The sequence below is a fragment of the Trachurus japonicus genome, chromosome 17 (assembly GCF_045865225.1).
Source record: "Trachurus japonicus isolate A0001 chromosome 17, Traja_1.0".
In the NCBI taxonomy this organism is placed as follows: Eukaryota; Metazoa; Chordata; class Actinopteri; order Carangiformes; family Carangidae; genus Trachurus; species Trachurus japonicus.
In genome coordinates, this window is record NC_140923.1 from 24529026 (window position 1) to 24545831 (window position 16806).

At 39.7% G+C, this 16806-nt stretch overlaps 1 protein-coding gene across 3 annotated transcripts in view; it reads right to left on the reverse strand.

Annotated features, from left to right (window-relative positions):
* The window catches only part of col15a1b (collagen, type XV, alpha 1b), a 52400-nt gene extending 39643 nt beyond the window's left edge, over positions 1-12757 (reverse strand). For 2 of the 3 annotated variants that reach the window (XM_085804137.1, XM_085804136.1), the window contains exons 1-2: positions 12544-12757; positions 12180-12244 (exon numbers count right to left, since the gene is read on the reverse strand). In XM_085804137.1, the coding sequence (XP_085660263.1) occupies positions 12180-12244; positions 12544-12563 (85 nt within the window). In that variant the 5' untranslated portion in view covers positions 12564-12757. The remainder of the gene's footprint in view (positions 1-12179; positions 12245-12543) is intronic. The other variant, XM_085804135.1, reaches the window with a different exon arrangement.
* Positions 12758-16806: the final 4049 nt, after the last annotated feature.

Genomic DNA, 16806 nt, shown 5'->3' on the forward strand with positions numbered 1-16806 from the left:
AATGTGCGACATTTTTGAACTGGTTCTGTCAAACAAGCATAAATCATCTATCAAAGGGTCTTTATGTGCTGTTTTTCTTTTGTGAATGCAATTGTATATTTTACTTCGCCTTGGCCTGTTTCATTGACACAATCTCAGCCAATCCCGACATCAGACCGCTAGGTGGGCGGGCCGCAGAGGTCAACAGAGAGGACCTGTTTCCAGGTAACAGAATACCACATGAGCCCATTTTCAGACACTCACGCATATGCACTCTAGCCACTAGCCAGGCAGTCAATGAAGCCTGTGTTGGGAGACTGTTTTTCTCATGCACCTCCCCCTCTCCCCCTCTTCCGCTCCTCCTACAATGTGTTTTCATTTCATATTTCAAGGCCATGTTCAGTCAGGAAATGTTGGACTACATTTATGAGCTCAAGTTGGAAAGATGGGACAAAGAGAGACTGTTAAGGCACTAACATAATCACAATGTAAGCTGTGAGTCACTATCCACATTTAGTATAAATGCAGCTAACAGCGCCACTGATATGCATCAATAACATGAGTGCTAAAGCTACTCCAGCCAAAAACAAGACAAGATTCAAGAGATTAGGCTACTGCTCATAACTGACTGAAATACCAAATTTTATTGTTTTGTAATTCATCAGTACACTGTAAAAAAAATTTAACGGAAAGAATATGAAGAGAAAATGAATGTGGTGAGGACATAACAACCTAAACTAAATTAAACTTTACTGTTTTAGACGTTAACCCTCTAAAACAGCGGGAAAATACCTTAAGTTGATAAATCTTTTTATTATTATTATTTAAAGCAGTACTAAAGAACTTTCAGTTTTGGTTGAGTTTGGCGGCGCCTCTGGACCAAAGCGGTAGTGTTTTGCCTGAAGGAAGACTCCATTTCCCATGAACACTAGCGTGAAGCCCTGTAAATATCCTGCATTAAAATTAACAGAAGACATCAAAACTAAGTTTCTGTTTCCAGTGGATCATTTCAAAGTGAAAACACAAACATAATCCATTGCTAAAGTGCCTGTTCCCTCCTCGTTGTGACTCGCAAAAGTGAAAGTGAAACTTAAGAGAGAGCCGGTGTCCTACCATGCTCCTCAAAGCTGCTTAGTGCCAGAGAAAGAGATACAGACCCCCTCAGGCCATGACAGAGGTGTCATTCAACTTGTTGTAAGTCGATGTATCATCACAAAAGTTATGAAAATATTTTATGAAGGTTGAAAAGTTCTTTAGTGTTGGTTTAAGTTCCATAGCTTTTTATTCTGAATATGACACATAAAGTGGTGACCACAGTTTATCCAAATTGTAATTCACAGTTTGAGCACTAAGGGGCAGTAGCACATTCTGGCTGTGGCCCTGCACACACTTCAGGTTCAGTGGGGATTGCATGAGTGGGACAGGATCTGAGTGACTAATCGAATCTCTTTTGTGTCCAGAGACGGTAGGTGGTAGAGGAAAAATGCCTGGAATGTCAGAGGTGATGCACACACAGACATACACAGAGACGCACACTCATGCTCCTTGAACCTCCAGCTCAACCTCAGCGAGGACAAAAGATGTATACCTGCAGGCAGAAGGGTGTGTGTGTGTGTGTGTGTGTGTGTGTGTGCTTGTGGGGTGTGTGTATAAAGTGGGAAAGTGATCTTTTCCCATCAGTCTTCTGCATATTAAGTGTAGTCATAATTACTCTAAACCCTGTGGTAAAGTAAGGAGCAGAAAAACAACAGTAGCAGGAGTGGTGTGTGGAAGGTGCCTATTTAATGCCATCCTTTGCATGGGAATAGAGGGGGAGAATGGACAGGATAAGGGAGGGACAGAAGAGGGAAAAATAAAACCCCCAAATCAGAGCCGCTTTGGAGCCCAAGACAAGAAAGACTGTAAGATGAGAAAAGAAAGCAGGATAAAAGTGGGAGACAAAGATGTTATCAGAGGGAGAGAGTCTGACCTGAGGGCAGGTTTAACCCAGACAAGTGACATGCCCACACACACACATGCAGACATAGGAGTAACAACAACAACAACATGCTGTAGGCCAAACCTCAGATCAGTTCCCATTCATAATAGTACACACCTAAAGTAGAATCTACATTGCACTGTGTTGAACTTGAATTGCAAATGATGTTGGCTAAATGCAATCAAACAACTGATTCAAAGCAACAAATCAAAGTGCAGTCTTATTTCATCCACTTAGTTGCAGCTGCTTAGAAGGATGCTGCTTAAATGTATCAGACAGACATGAGAGGAAAGTGACACTAACGACTGTGTTGTTTATCTTCACTTTTAATTTACTTTGGGGCTTTTAAAGAAAGCCTAACTGTCACTAACAGTAGGCTACTTTAGGATAATGACAGAGGAAGGCATCTAGCCAACTGCATTAGAGGAGTCATGGGGCCAACATAACACAGTCCCATATAGAAACATGGTTGACTAGACAGAATCAGGACTGTGGTCGAGGGTAAAACCCCCAGAACAGAGAAGGTTATTAAAGAAAGAGTGCTACTATTATTATTTTGAACTAAAAATAAGAGAGTGTACTCTCAGTCTACTGTTTATACTAATCAGAGATATAATTACAAAATATATCTGGCAAGTATACAGAAAAAATGTACATGCCCTGCATCTGAACCTAACCTATTTAACAGGATATACTGAATACTCAACTATTCAAGCCTTATACAGAAGGTTTGAGCACAGTCAGGGATTTTGGGGACTGGTGCACCCTCAACAACCTGAAGATCAACACCACAAAAACTAAAGAAATGATCCTTGACTTTAGAAGGTCAAGACCTAAAAACCCACTCCCTGTCACTATACTGGGCACAGACGTAGAAACTGTCTCCACATATAAATACCTGGGTGTGCTGCTGGACAACAAACTGGACTGGTCCAGCCACATGGAGGCAGTCTACAAAAAAGGGCAGAGCAGACTGTTTTTCCTCAGACGGCTGCGGTCTTTTAACATTTGTCAGCCTCTGCTCTGTTCCTTTTATAAGTCTGTAGTGGCAAGTGCTCTTTTCTTTTTGTGTGGTGTGTTGGGGGGCCGGAGCCCGTACTTCTGACCGGAATCGGCTGAACAAGCTCATCAAAAAGGCCAGCTCCACCATTGGCACCCCCCAGGACAGCGTGGAGCAGGTTGCAAACATGAGGATGTTGAGGAAATTGAACTCCATCCTGAACAACGACAGGCACCCACTCCACGCCCTTGAGGCCTTCAGACTGAGCTCACACAGCAACAGGCTAATCCCTCCCAAATGTAGAACTGAGAGGAACCTCAAGTCTTTTTTACCAGCTGCCATTAGGCTTTTTAACTCACAGTAATCATGTGCATATGCCATTTAGCTTCTCTTAATCATGTGACAGCGTCTCTCCCTCCTTTTTAAAAAATCTTATTTTAGACTTAGCCACTTTTACTTCTTTTTAAATAGCATTTAAATAGCATTTTAGACTTTGCTGCTCTTATTCTCTGACATAAGTTTGTAACGGGTTGTGCAATATTGTTGTTATTGTATTATTGTTATTTTTTGTGCATGATGATGCGTGCTTGTGGTCTTGTGTTGTCTTCTGCTGCTGGTAACATTGTAATTTCCTGCAAAGGATTAATAAAGTATCTTTAACTTTAACTTGAGTATACTTGGATTGTAACTATAGTTTAGTCTATCAATTCTAATTGTTATTTTGCTTCTTTGAGGTATTCCAATATATGTTTTACTTGTTATAAAAAAATATGTATTCTAGTTTATAATAACAGGTCAGTTGGAATTTAAAAAAAAGACAAAAAATACAACTGAGCTTTTTTTGTGCAGAAATTCAGTGAGGGCATTCGAAAATTAGAGTTAAAAATATTTCAAATTGTAAATTGAGGTGGACTAGGAAGTATGTAACTAGTCAATTTACAACTTTGCTTACGATATACTTTCAAAAACTACTAGTACCTGTTATTTCTACTAATCTGTACTCAGAGTTGAAGTATACTTAAACGTACACTTTTGTAAACTAAAATTAGTTGTCCCAGTAAGTATTAAAATAGCACCTAAGTATACTAGATGAAGTAAACCTAGGAAATGAATGTACACTTCACATAAAGTGACTTGACAATATGAGCTTGAAGTCAACTTCAACAATCCACCCTGCTAATTTGTCCTTTAACAAGACTCCTGACAAGGTTTTAACCTGTCTGTGACCTCTGACCTCCGTCTGGAAGGTGACTGTCTATTGATTAGTGCGTCTTTACAATACATGAAAGTCAGCTGCCATTTTTTGTGTTTTCTTTTTAAACTCTTTTATTTTAGTCATAAATTTGAATTTGATCAGCCTCATGGTGAGCGGCATGTGATTGCAGCTCATGCCCTGCAACATGGGAGCTGATTGGTTTAATGGTTTACGGGCTGCCTGCTGATCCTCGGGTTATTAAGGCAATCACCAGTTGACTAACACTGTAGAACTGAACTTCTGACTTCCAACCCACACACGTGCACACACTCATCACACATACACACAAGTTCCCTCACTGCCACACTGTAATGTCTACAACACATTTCCGATTAAAGAATGCATTGTTAGGAGTTGATAAGGGGTCAGAGGTGAACAGTTTCCATTACACCAAGTGTCCCTGGCTTTCACCCCATCCCTCATCCTACCTCCCCTCAACCCCCTGCCATCCTCTCACCCAAAGAGGTCATCCAGTGTACAGCTGGACCTTTTTTCCATGTGCTAATGCCGTACTACTGCTGAGATAAGAGGGACAGCAGATCAGATTGAATGCATGTATATTAAATGCACTGTCAAAGTTTAAGGGACCCAGTGGAGACTGCTTTACACACAATTTGTCATGTCAACTCCATTAATCCTAATATGAGATAATCTGCATCGAAGCAAGCAAGCAGTCAATTAATTGTTTTTTCCTAAATATGCGGTACCATAGATACAAGCTGCTACGCTATTTACATCCGCTAAGGTCCTGCTTATGCATGTATGGCTTTGAATGTGTGACCCTCAGTGTGTGTGTGTGTGTGTATTGGGTGTGTTTGCTCAGCTGCAAGTGCTGTTCTCAGAGCAAACGACCCCTCAGAGCTTCTCACATCGCCTCATCTCCTCCTCCAATACGAATGTTAATGAAACACAAGGGAGGCACAGTGATGGGGAACTCTTGTGCTCATGCAAAGTGTCACTATCACTGTCATGGGGGCGGGGGGGCGCGAATCCCACTGAGCACCGCCGATGTGACAAACAAGTGCATTCATGGTACTGTAAGACATTTTGGACAATAATCACAGTGAAGTCCTGCAGGTCAGTGATGTCAGTCCTGTTTGTGTTTTGGAAGTGCTTGACATTGTGTACTGTCATGTGATGTCAACTCTGTGGAATGAAAGACGACCTCCAGAGAAATGTGACAGGAAAATATCATTTCATGTTCCCTCCGCTGTCCCTCTGGCAGAGCACCATCTATTGACGTCCACCCACTGAGCCCTGACCACAAAATCCACTATTGTTCACAAGTGCATGAAGTTAAAGGATGTGCAGTGTGGTGTTTTCCTCTGCCACTCTTGTATCAGTGCATCTGCTGGGACAGTTATGGAGATATGGACAGGTGCTTTTTTTTCTTTTACTTTTTTGCACATTACCTGACATGTTCTGACATGATTTGTTTTAAATTAATTATCACCTTATATTGATTCTACATAATGGTCCAGGTGTGATAGAAATGAACCAAAAGTAATGAAATGGTGATCAAATATCTAACAGCAAAATATGCTACTGGATATGGAAAAGCAGGGGAATTTGTTTGTTCATTTATTTGTAATATTGTTTTCAGCTTTTTTTTTTTTTTTTTTTAGAAAAACCTGCTTCAGTAGGTAAAACCATCTTCCAAATTTTTAGATTTTTGAATTCATGATTAAACTGAATTCAAAAAGTCAGTATTGCTTAGTTTAAAGATTCTGTAGTACTAACTTTTGATACCAGTATGGTACTGACAGTGGCAGAGATTAGATCATGAGCAGTGGAAGTGTCATTATTACGCATTAGGGTCATAGTTATTATGGTCATACCAAAACCTAAGTGCTAACAAATATATTGCAAGAGGTAAAACAAGTCCACAATAAGCAGAGGTGACAGGAGATGGATGGAGCGGAGGACAGGGGTTTGAGCTGCTGTGTCCAATCCAAAGATAAATAATGATAATGAGGCAGCAGTGGCATCACATGTCAGAACAGGGGCTGATGTGTGGAGGACTACTTATTTTAGCACAATTAAAAGGGAATAAAGCTTCAGATGTTGGCTATTCTTATAAAATGAAGTAAAAAAAAAAAAACATACTTTGACTGGTATCTAAATTAAGATAACCAGTCATTTCCACATGATTAGTACCATGTTTCTTCACAAGTGAGACATTCCTGCTCTGTATGACTTGTTATTGGAGCTATAAGTGTTTTCCAGCTGATTCTCCAATTCGATTACACAAGAACTGAGAAAATGTACAGAGTGCTGCCAGATTATTGCCTAACATTCCCCACAGAGGAAATGAACATGGGGCATAGGTCAGGACATCATGTAGATCAGGGCTGTGTTGCTGGTGATTTAGTGTTTAACAGACAGACTTGTCCTTAAAGGGTAGGAGTGTGTGCATGTTTGTTCAGAAACTCTCAGTCTGTAAACAGCAGAAAGTCCATAATTTCAGCAGCCACAGACCCAAATATGCAAAAGCATACCTGAGCCCGAATACACACACACAGAGTGAAAGACTCAACCCTTCTCTTTAAACTCGAGCAGTTACGAGTGGTAACCTCAGAGAGTGAAAGTAAACATGAGGTTGTACAGGCTGCATGTTCCTCACTTAAACCCACATAGACAGAGTTAATAACATAAAAGAGAGCAGAGGAGAATTTGGTTATCAGGGTCTCGCTATGGGATATTCAGGAAACGATTTCATGAAGCAAATTGGATAACTCTGCTTAATAAAACCCTGTCTGTTATCTGTGATGCAGATTTCAGGGGGAATGGTTTGATGAGATGATAAGACATGTATAATACTTGGGAACAAAGTTAAGATAACATGCAATGAAGCATGCAACATGTAACACTGTGTTTCCCAGCTCCTTCCAGCTCAGGTTGTTATTGTAAGTCTGCCAGGTAATGACTGGCATCTCATGAAGTCATCTCATCAGCTCTCTGAACTCGCTTTGATCTCAGATCAGATCAGTCAGAGTCTTTTAAATACTTTCACTGCAGACAGGCTGTAGATGCAGTGGATGATTGCGGGCTGAGAAGCCACAAGTCCTACAGGAGGGAGACGGACTGCCACGGATCATACTGTGTGTTTATGTTTGGCAGTTCACACACATGCCACTGTTCTGTTTTGTCTGTGGGAAAAACACTCGAAGGACAGCGCAAAAAGTGCAAGACAAGACTAAATGCCAACCAATGGATTAACAAGCAATTTGGTACAAAGTCTCATTATTTCCAAACAATGTAGGCTATTCTAATAATGACGTTAGTGATCCTTGTCCCTCTGTCCACTGGGTGAAAAACGGCTGGCAATGAAAACATCACATCTGTGTGAAAAAATTAATGGAAGGATTGCTGACATTTTTATTGAAATTGGTGTAATGTGTGATAATCATGGTCTTAAGAGGAACCGTGAACCATGAAAACAACCATGAACAACTTTGACATACAGTAGCGTTATCTGGTCAAACTCTCATTTTATTTAATACTTTGGTTTATGACCACATAACTAAATTTTGTATTTGAGGCTGATTAACAAATGGTTTCATACTAACATGCTAAATGAACATAGTGAACCAGATATACCTACTTTACATTAGCATGCTAGCATTATTATGGTGAACACATGCTGCCAATGAAAATAAATCAGTTTGATCGATAATGTAATATAATGTTCTGGTTCAATTTTGCACATCTTGTTTTATTGGTTTAGAGATGACAGGCTAAAACACCTGCATTTCAATTTGCTGCGTGTTAATATAGCAATAATATTATGTTCCCATGTAAAGCAGGAAGTAACCATACATGCAAATATCTCGTACAACAGTCATAAAGTTTGCACAGAAACAGTGACGAATAGTTTCCTTGAACTTCTCGTTTAGAAGAAGACTTCTTTTGTATGTTTCTTGGCTGAAAGCGTAGATAGTGTGGAACAGATGATAATGACTCAGAGCCAACTTTTTCAACGGTGGCCATGGGAACGATGTACCCAAACAACAACAACATCTAGCCAGTGACATTTCAATGTTTCCCTTCTACAGTGAACCCAAGGACAATAAGAGCTGTGAATTGTTGGACTTCAGTCTAATTAAAGTGCTGATACTGCTTCAAGGTCCTCTGCAACAACACAGGAGCTGTTCTCTCTTCAGTTTGAGCCCCAGCGCACTCAGTATGAGAGCTACATCATCTCAGTGAGCATCACATCATGGAAAATACGAGAACATTTTCAACGGATAGGGGAAAGAAAAAAAACCCCAAAAGAAACAGTCATTCTTATTCTGAAGTTTCCAGTCTGAGATTTTTCTCCCATTAAAATCCAATAGAGCTGACCGTTACACATATACAGCAATGACACCTTTTTACAGTTGGCCCATTGTGTCCAGCTGTGTTCAAATCAAAGTCACTCTGGCTCAATGAGCACATTCCAGACAGGACGCCGCTGCAGCGAGGGCATTCAGGCCTCCAATATAGTGACGACATTTAGGTAGAGCTCTTTCATACACTTCTATGACATGTTCGCCTGCCAGGTTTTTAGACCCATAAAACACTAAATGGAGCTTGGTGGCTTGTTCAGAGACCAAATAAGGTCAAGAGTGGAAACGAATGAAGGTGAACAAGAATGGGAAAATGTAAAGTCTGACATTTTTCGCAGCAGAAAAACACATTTCCAGAGGTAAACTGAGATCATGAAGTGAACATTCAACCTCTGACAGGATAAAAAATATTGCTGTTGTTCAGGATTCAAACCCCACTGAGACTCAAATTGTCGACAATAAAATAATGTGACTACGGACAAGGCATCTAGAAGTCCAAGACAGACTCCTACTGGGCTCAGCTCACAATCATTTATATTGGCTAAACATGGAATCCTTTCAGAGCAACTCAACCAACAGTAAATGGAAAGTGAAGGTTCCTGGAAGCAGGAATAAGAGTTTCTGAAGGAACGGAGAGTGGGAAACAGTAAGACAGAAGTCTGTGCTGCAGCTGCATTTGCAGGTAGTCTGGAAATACAGATAGTGACTGTGATGCATGAAACAGAAAACATCCGTCATGAAAAATCACATCTGTGAAAAGTGTCAACACAATCAACATGCATGGCCATGTTTTCATATTGTCTAAGGATCTCAGTCTATTTGAAACTATCTATCTCCATACGCTCCATATTAACATACATTGACCATTCACGCGCATTGAGCATGTAAACGGGGGCTGATATGACCCAATCAGAGTGACCGTGGGTGTTGTCATGGTAACAGCACTAAATATGAGGTTGTGGAAAGATTGTGGTTAGAGGAACGCTGGCGTCATAAACTCACAGTTAAGTTTGCAATGAATGACAGAAACAACACCGACTAAAGGTTTCAAACCATCTTCTGAACCGTCCTCCTCCCAACACTGACTTTATCTACTACTGTACACTACAAAAAGAGACGTTGATTCAGGTCAAATGTTTTGCTGAAGGGTGCGCTGACAAAAATAAACACACCACTCTGATATCCTGAGCTTATTTGGGGACTTGAACATATGATTTTAAAGTCACAAGACAAATCTTTGTAATCATCAAACCTCTAGCAGTCACAGTATGAGGAGTTGTGTTTGCCATGCAAGACTCAATAAATGAAGCAACCTGCAGAAACACTGAATCCCAGATTAGCTCTCTCTGACTCTCAGTGAGTGTTTTGAAATAGAAAATGTTTTTCGTCACCCACCCTCACACCAACACAAGCTGATGTCAAACTGGAACTGCATCAAGTGTGTTCTCGGGATTCCACTTCAAAGCTCGGTGTGACCCCCCCTCGTGTAAACTAAACACTTCATTTCCCACCCTGGTGCAGCGTTTGACTTGTCTGCCACTTCCAGCTACTTCATTGCACACACACACATGCGTAGGAGGAAGAGGGCAGAGGAAGCCCGCTCTATTGCCAAGCAAACGAACTTTCTCTCCTACAGAGCTGTATAAGAAGAGCCTCACAGCAGGACTGGCTAAATGAAAACAACAACAGCAGCCTGAGGTGTGAAAATGGAGATGGACAAGGGGATTGACCCTTATCATGTGTCCTGTGATGGGTCTGAAAAGAAAGCAGGGGATGACTGATGTTCTTCTGGTCCAGCCATTTTGTTTATTGTCATTAGGTCATTCAGTGATGGACAAGATGTGGACACTGATAACAGAGTGGATAGCCTGTCCAAATTTCATGGAAAACAATACTGTAAAAACCATAAAGAATATTTCCAAGAATATTTGTCTTATTTCTTGTCAAAATGTCTCAATTTCTAGTCAAAACTAATCTCTTTCCACTTAAAATAAGACTCATCAAAAAATTAACTTGTTTTAGACAGTTTTCATTGTTTCAAACAAATTTTCAATTGAAATAAGTAGAAAAATCTGCCAGTGAAAGCATGTTTTCTGTGCTTGTAAGAAAGAAAAAAGATTTTTCTCCTTATTTTAAGTGAAAAAATGCTTGAAAAAAGTAAAAAGTGTCTAAAAAACTAGCTACTTTTTATGTGATGAGTCTTATTTTTAGTATAATTAGATTTGTTTTGACTAGAAATTCAATTTTAACTAGAAATAAGACAAATATTCTTGGTAAGATTTTGAGTTTATGCAGTGAACACAGAGTTGTTTTATGGGAAATGTAGGATTAGGTACTTTTAGGGTTTCCCCCATTCCACCTGAACTGGAGGCATCAGTTTGGATTTTTATTTAATTCTAATCCAAATTGGTCCTATGCAGAGTATTACATGTAAGTGAATAGAATATGAAATGAATAATGTTTATTAAGTGTTTCTAATTGAAACCACATTGTTAAACGCAAAAAAAGGATATTCATGCAGGAAAATGATGTAATAAAACAATGGCAAGATATCATAAAATCAACAATTTTCACATTGCTTTCCATCATTTAAAGGTTTGATTGCTTCTCATTTAATAGAATAGAATCAGCACCATGTGTTTATCAGTGAATCTTTGTTGTACAGATTTTCTGGAAAATCAGTTGAAATTGAAACTAAATTGGGATGTCAACTCAGCTGATGATAATGATGCAGACCGGTATCATGTTGTGTTTAATTTTCTAAGAAATGTAATTTTTGGCAGAGGCAGTTTCTCAATGCTGGTTAACTGTAACGGAAATAACTTTATCAACTTTAGGTAGTTTGATAATTAGGCTAGCAATACCTTTACAAGCCAGTTTGGAACTCAGTGTCTGCCACAGACTTTTTATATTTTAAAAGAAGTACCTTGTGCCTAAATACTTCTCAAAGTAGCTTAATGCAGTATGAAATCAAACCACTTCAACATCCTACAGACCTGAGTGTCTCGATGTGGTTGTTAAACTAAGCTGTTAGCAGGGTAGGGGCTTTCCAACCAGTGATTTAGCATAGTTTTTCCCCTTAAATTTAATTCTTGCATGTGTATGTGTGTATGCATGTGCCCATTACCCCGATCTCTCCCCTCCCATGTGCCTCTATCATTTCAGAACATATCCAAATCTCTCTCTTTATATAAAATCTAATCACAGCATATAATACAGCAGATAATACATGAGGATGTCTGAATGACACTTAAATCTAATGATTCTACATAGTCAATAATTTAGTCTTTAGCAAGATATAAGGAGAAAAACACATACAGACCTAATTAACTAAAAATCTGTTATGTCATACCTTACTGTGCCCTAAGTGATGGTACAGTGGTCTGAGGAAAGAAGCTGTATCATCATATAATGAAATAAACTACTTTAAATATTTATGTGGTGCTATAAAACAAATGCCATTGCTTTCCATGGGATTGAAATTCTTAGTTTGGACCAATCAACAGACTGAGGAAGCTCCATTTCATTCCTTTGCCCATCAGTTTTTGATCTTTTTTTCTCTTCTCAAGGATCCATCTCAGCTGTTTATTTCTGGATAGAAACAGCGTTAAGAAAAAGCTGCAGAAGCATGAATGTTACCTTCTATAACCTGCAGGGCAGCGGCCAGCCAGCACAGCAGGAAGAGATGCAGGGCAAGAGACCACCTGAGGAGACACATCGGTCACAGAAGCCACAGTTAAAGTTCTGACTTCAACATATAAAACCTTATTTAACACATGGAGACAACTTTAATCCGTGTTAGTTCTTGATGCACATTACTTTTGTGTCAGTGAAGAAGTTGAGTTTAAAAAACAGCGCCGGGAGAAGTGCGCCTATCACAGGTCCGCTCTGAGGTGTAACTAAGGTGTTTAATAAAGGTCTGAATGTTCAGTAAAGTTCACTAAATTTCAGTCTGTTTTCTTTGCATGAAAAAAATAAAGAGGTAAAAATCAAACTGACTTACCCTTGAAGCATTTTTGACATTCAGTGAATAAAAATCCAGGTTTGGAAGTGAACTCCAAGTGCATGTGTGTGATGAAATTCAGGCAAAACTCCGTGGTCCCTCTGCCCCACTCTGCAGACCTGAGATCACACTGTGCTCTCTCTCTCTCCCACTGTCTCTCTCTCTCTCTCTCTCTCTCTCTCTCTCTCTCTCTCTCTCTCTCTCTCTCTCTCTCTCTCTCCCACTGTCTCTCTCTCTCTCTCTCTCTCTCTCTCTCGCTCAGTACAAAGGCTCTCTCAGTTCGGAGCTGAGTGACTCTAAGGCCCACAGAGTCTGGAAATTTGACTCCCTTAGAGGAAAAAAAAACCTCCACCCTCACTCACTCAGTGGACCCTCTCTCCTAACCTGCTGCTGCTTGAGTCAATTTCCTTTTATTTACAATAACATGATGTCTGTTATGATGTCTGAGTACACATGAGGCCATTACTAAATCTACCAATCCATGTATTGATTTTAAACATGTATTAATATGTCCAGTTCCTTTTAAATAGTTTTTGTCATGATGTAAAGTTTATCAAACTGATCATTAAAAAAAAACCTAAAATTTAAGAAATTCCAAAATGGCATTTTAATTACTGAATAAAATAATGAAGAAGTGATGAGAGAATTAATGGATAGAGATGTTTAGTAATGAGTTGAGCTCATGTGTAAGTGGCCCTGGGGCAAATCTTTGCCATTGGGCCCCTCATCCCACCTCCTGTGTATGTACCCTGTAACCCTTAAATTCCCATATATGTGTAATAAAGTAGATTAAACATGTTCCCTTATTATACTCCACCCAGAAATTAACCACTTGTGTTCTGCGATATGGCCTCAGGTTGTCAAGCTTACTGCAACAGTAACACAAGTAAACAAGTAAACAAGTAAACAAGTCTTTGAATTGATGGAGTAATTTAAGATTAAACTAATGGTCAAACTAGACTGCTGAAGCTTTAAGGGATAGTTCAACATTTTGGCAAATTGGCCCATTGCCATAATCCCTATAGTTTTGGGAGTAGGTTCGTTGCCTTTTTTTTTTTTTTTTAAGTATATTTTTTATTTGATAGCACAGTAGAGATAGACGGGAAAGGGGGAGGCAGAGAGAGGGGGACACGAACCGGGATTGCCTGCGTTGAGGACTGTAGCCTCTACATGGGGTGTCATTTATCAGTATAACCACTGCGCCACGCACCGCCCCGGTTCGTTACCTTTAATTGTCAGTGCAAGCTATTTTTAGAACAGCGGAGCAGAGCCTGCTCAGAGCTACGCTACGGAGGCTAATGGGATTTCTTGGTTTCCCTCATCAAACTCATCAAATACATAATCCAACAATGCCAAAACGCTGTCGTGGCCTCCATTGCATTAGCTGAGCAGCTCATGCCTCTGCCTCGCCGATCTAAAAACATCTTGCACTGACAATTAAAGGGAATGAACCTACTTCTATAGGGATTATGGCAATAGGCAAATTTGCCAAAATGTTGAAATATCCCTTTAACATGTGCTATGTGAGATCAGAAAGGAGTGTGTTTTTTGTTGCTTGATATATTTTTATGTCCCTGTTAATCATAAAGGTTTAATGTGCCAAAACGCTCTGGTGGACAAGTTGTGACCTGCACATTCACCACGCTATGAGATAATAATGGAACGTTACGAGACAGAGTTGTTTTCGAGGTAAATTCATGCAAAACTGCTGATGCGCCATGCGTCCTGACGGGGGCAGTTTTTCAGCAAACAGTCTCTGCATTTGCCTCGGACACTTGCCAAAATATCCCTTTAAAACCATCGAATGGACTGAATTTGGAAAATGTGTGAATGAATTCAATTTTTGTAGGGGAGGGATTATTCTACTCCTTCTAAAGGTTATGTGAACTTTACTTCAAATGCAGATTTAGAAATCTAGAAATATGCATTGTGACATTTTTGCTGAGTCCACTCTGTTTGAGCACATTTCCATGATCTAATCAAGCATTGATTGTTGGGATCTACTCGTTAGAAGGACTTTGGACCTTCTTGCAGTGTAAACCACTGAGTCCCCCTACCTCATAATGTTACTTTTTATAGTGCATTCATCTCACCCTTATTTAACTACATTACTCCATTGAACAGGAAGAACTTTCCCTGTCTAACTTGTAAATATTTAATTTCCAAAACTGAGAGGGAATCTATATTTTCAGAGGAGATCAGTCTTTTGTAGCACCACAGATATTTAACGATGCTCTCTGCTGCAAATTTTGATCCTGTCGTGCAATTTGTCCTGTCCTTGTTTTCAGTCCTTTAATCAGCGACGCAAGTAAATATTTTCTGAACATAATTAGACACAGAAATGGGAAAACAAATCCACTTCACTTCAAGAACTATTGTGTTTAACACTGACACAAGAACAACAAATGGGAAATAATCCACAATGATTTTATTTTTAACATTTCACTTCAAATAAACTCCACATTCTTCTGGACTTTCTTTCCCAAGTCAACAGAGACAATTCTTCAGGGTTTAACAGGGTCACAGTGAAATCACCCATGTTGTGGCGTTAACACCCCACTATTAGTAGATGCTAGAATGATAATGGGTGAAGAGAAAGAAGGGTGCCCTCCCTTTCCTCCTCTCCCACCCTGATCCTCTGTCTTTCTGTCTTTGTTCCTCTCCTTAATCCATCTTTGTTTTGCCTTGTTTGTTCTTCTCCCACACTTAGCTCTCAGATCATTTCTCTAAAGACGCTGCCTTTGTGAGGAGTTTTTGTGTAAAATGCTATTATATAATAAATAAGAGAAAGCTGTATTTTCATACCCTGTCTTTGAGTTGAGTGGTCGATGACTAACATCCTAAAATGCCGGTTCCTATGATCGTGTCTAATCGCTTTCATTACCCTGGTTTATTATGATAAAGCTGGAGAAAAGGTTATGATTTTTACCAACAATTATAACATCAATATCAGCTTTACTGTGGTACTGGAGAAAAAGTCAGGAATAAACAGGACTGGTAGCATTCAGTCTTTGGGGACCAAGGAGATCTTTACAGAGTTTAACGTGGGCATAGACAAATTTACTTCTGCAGGTCGAGTGTACATTTGATTGTTTGTTAGTTGGATTCTTTGGGGTGATATGGATGTATTGGATTTATCAAGGGACTCTAAAGGAGTCAATATGGTTCATCCTATATACACCATTGGCATGTGAACTAATTTCATGGTAATCCAGCCGATTGTTGTTGAGATGGTTCAGTCTGAACCAAAGTGATAGATCCAAAGCTGCTGGACTTTATTCTTGATGGGCCCTGTGAGATTAGATGTTAGATGATGTTGCCTGTGGTTCTGGCTTTCATGTTAAAGGAAATGTGAAGCACCACTTTGATTTTTCACAAGAAGGATACACTGTATGCATGAACACCATGATTTAAGCCTTGACCTGTGACAAAACAAGAATAGTGCACCAGACTGAACAAGCGTCAGTGTGACCTAGTTCATCTTGGAAAGTGTTCATTGTGTTCGTGTGCAGCCGTAACATTTTATTTTAGTTAACGGTAGGCAACGTGTGGCGCTCCAATCAAAGGACCTCTGTGCACAGCTGGTCATGAGGCTTGTCTCATGTTGATGAGGTCATATCTAGAGGGCCCTGAGGACAGGTCTTAATATTTACTCTTTCTGTTTTTATTAATTAATTAATTAATTAATTTATTTATTTATTGCATCACAACAACATGGTGCACCTCTTTGTGACTTCAGTTCAACATTTAAACAACAGAAGCAAGAAATTACTCGTTAAAAAAAAAAAATCTTGCAAAACTTCAGTGATAAAACCTCCCGCTCTGTGAACCCATCATTTAGCCCTCTTGTTTTTCATGAGCTCTGAGATATTTTTTCATACAGTGACACTTGTGGTCATTGTGTTTTTCTGTGGATCTTGGCCAGGCAACAAGATTGTCATTGAGGAAACAATAAAGCGTCAAATTAGGTTTTGAATCTGAGCCTGTGTTTTAAACTGAGCACAGTTAGGATTACAGACAGCAGACTGTAGCGCAGTTGTAGCTCAGACAGCGATCAGAGCATCAGACCGAGTTGGTTGTTGTTGTTGGTGTTCTGTGCGTGCTGACCCAGCTAAATGCTCTGTGGGACAAACAGGAAGCCATTTATCCCAGGCCAAGTTCCCTGACAGCTTCTTACTGCAGCTCCAAGATTGTCTTTGTTCTTTTGTGAGCCAAGAGACAATGATGATTTTAGGATTAAATTGAATTTTGGAGGCTGAGCCT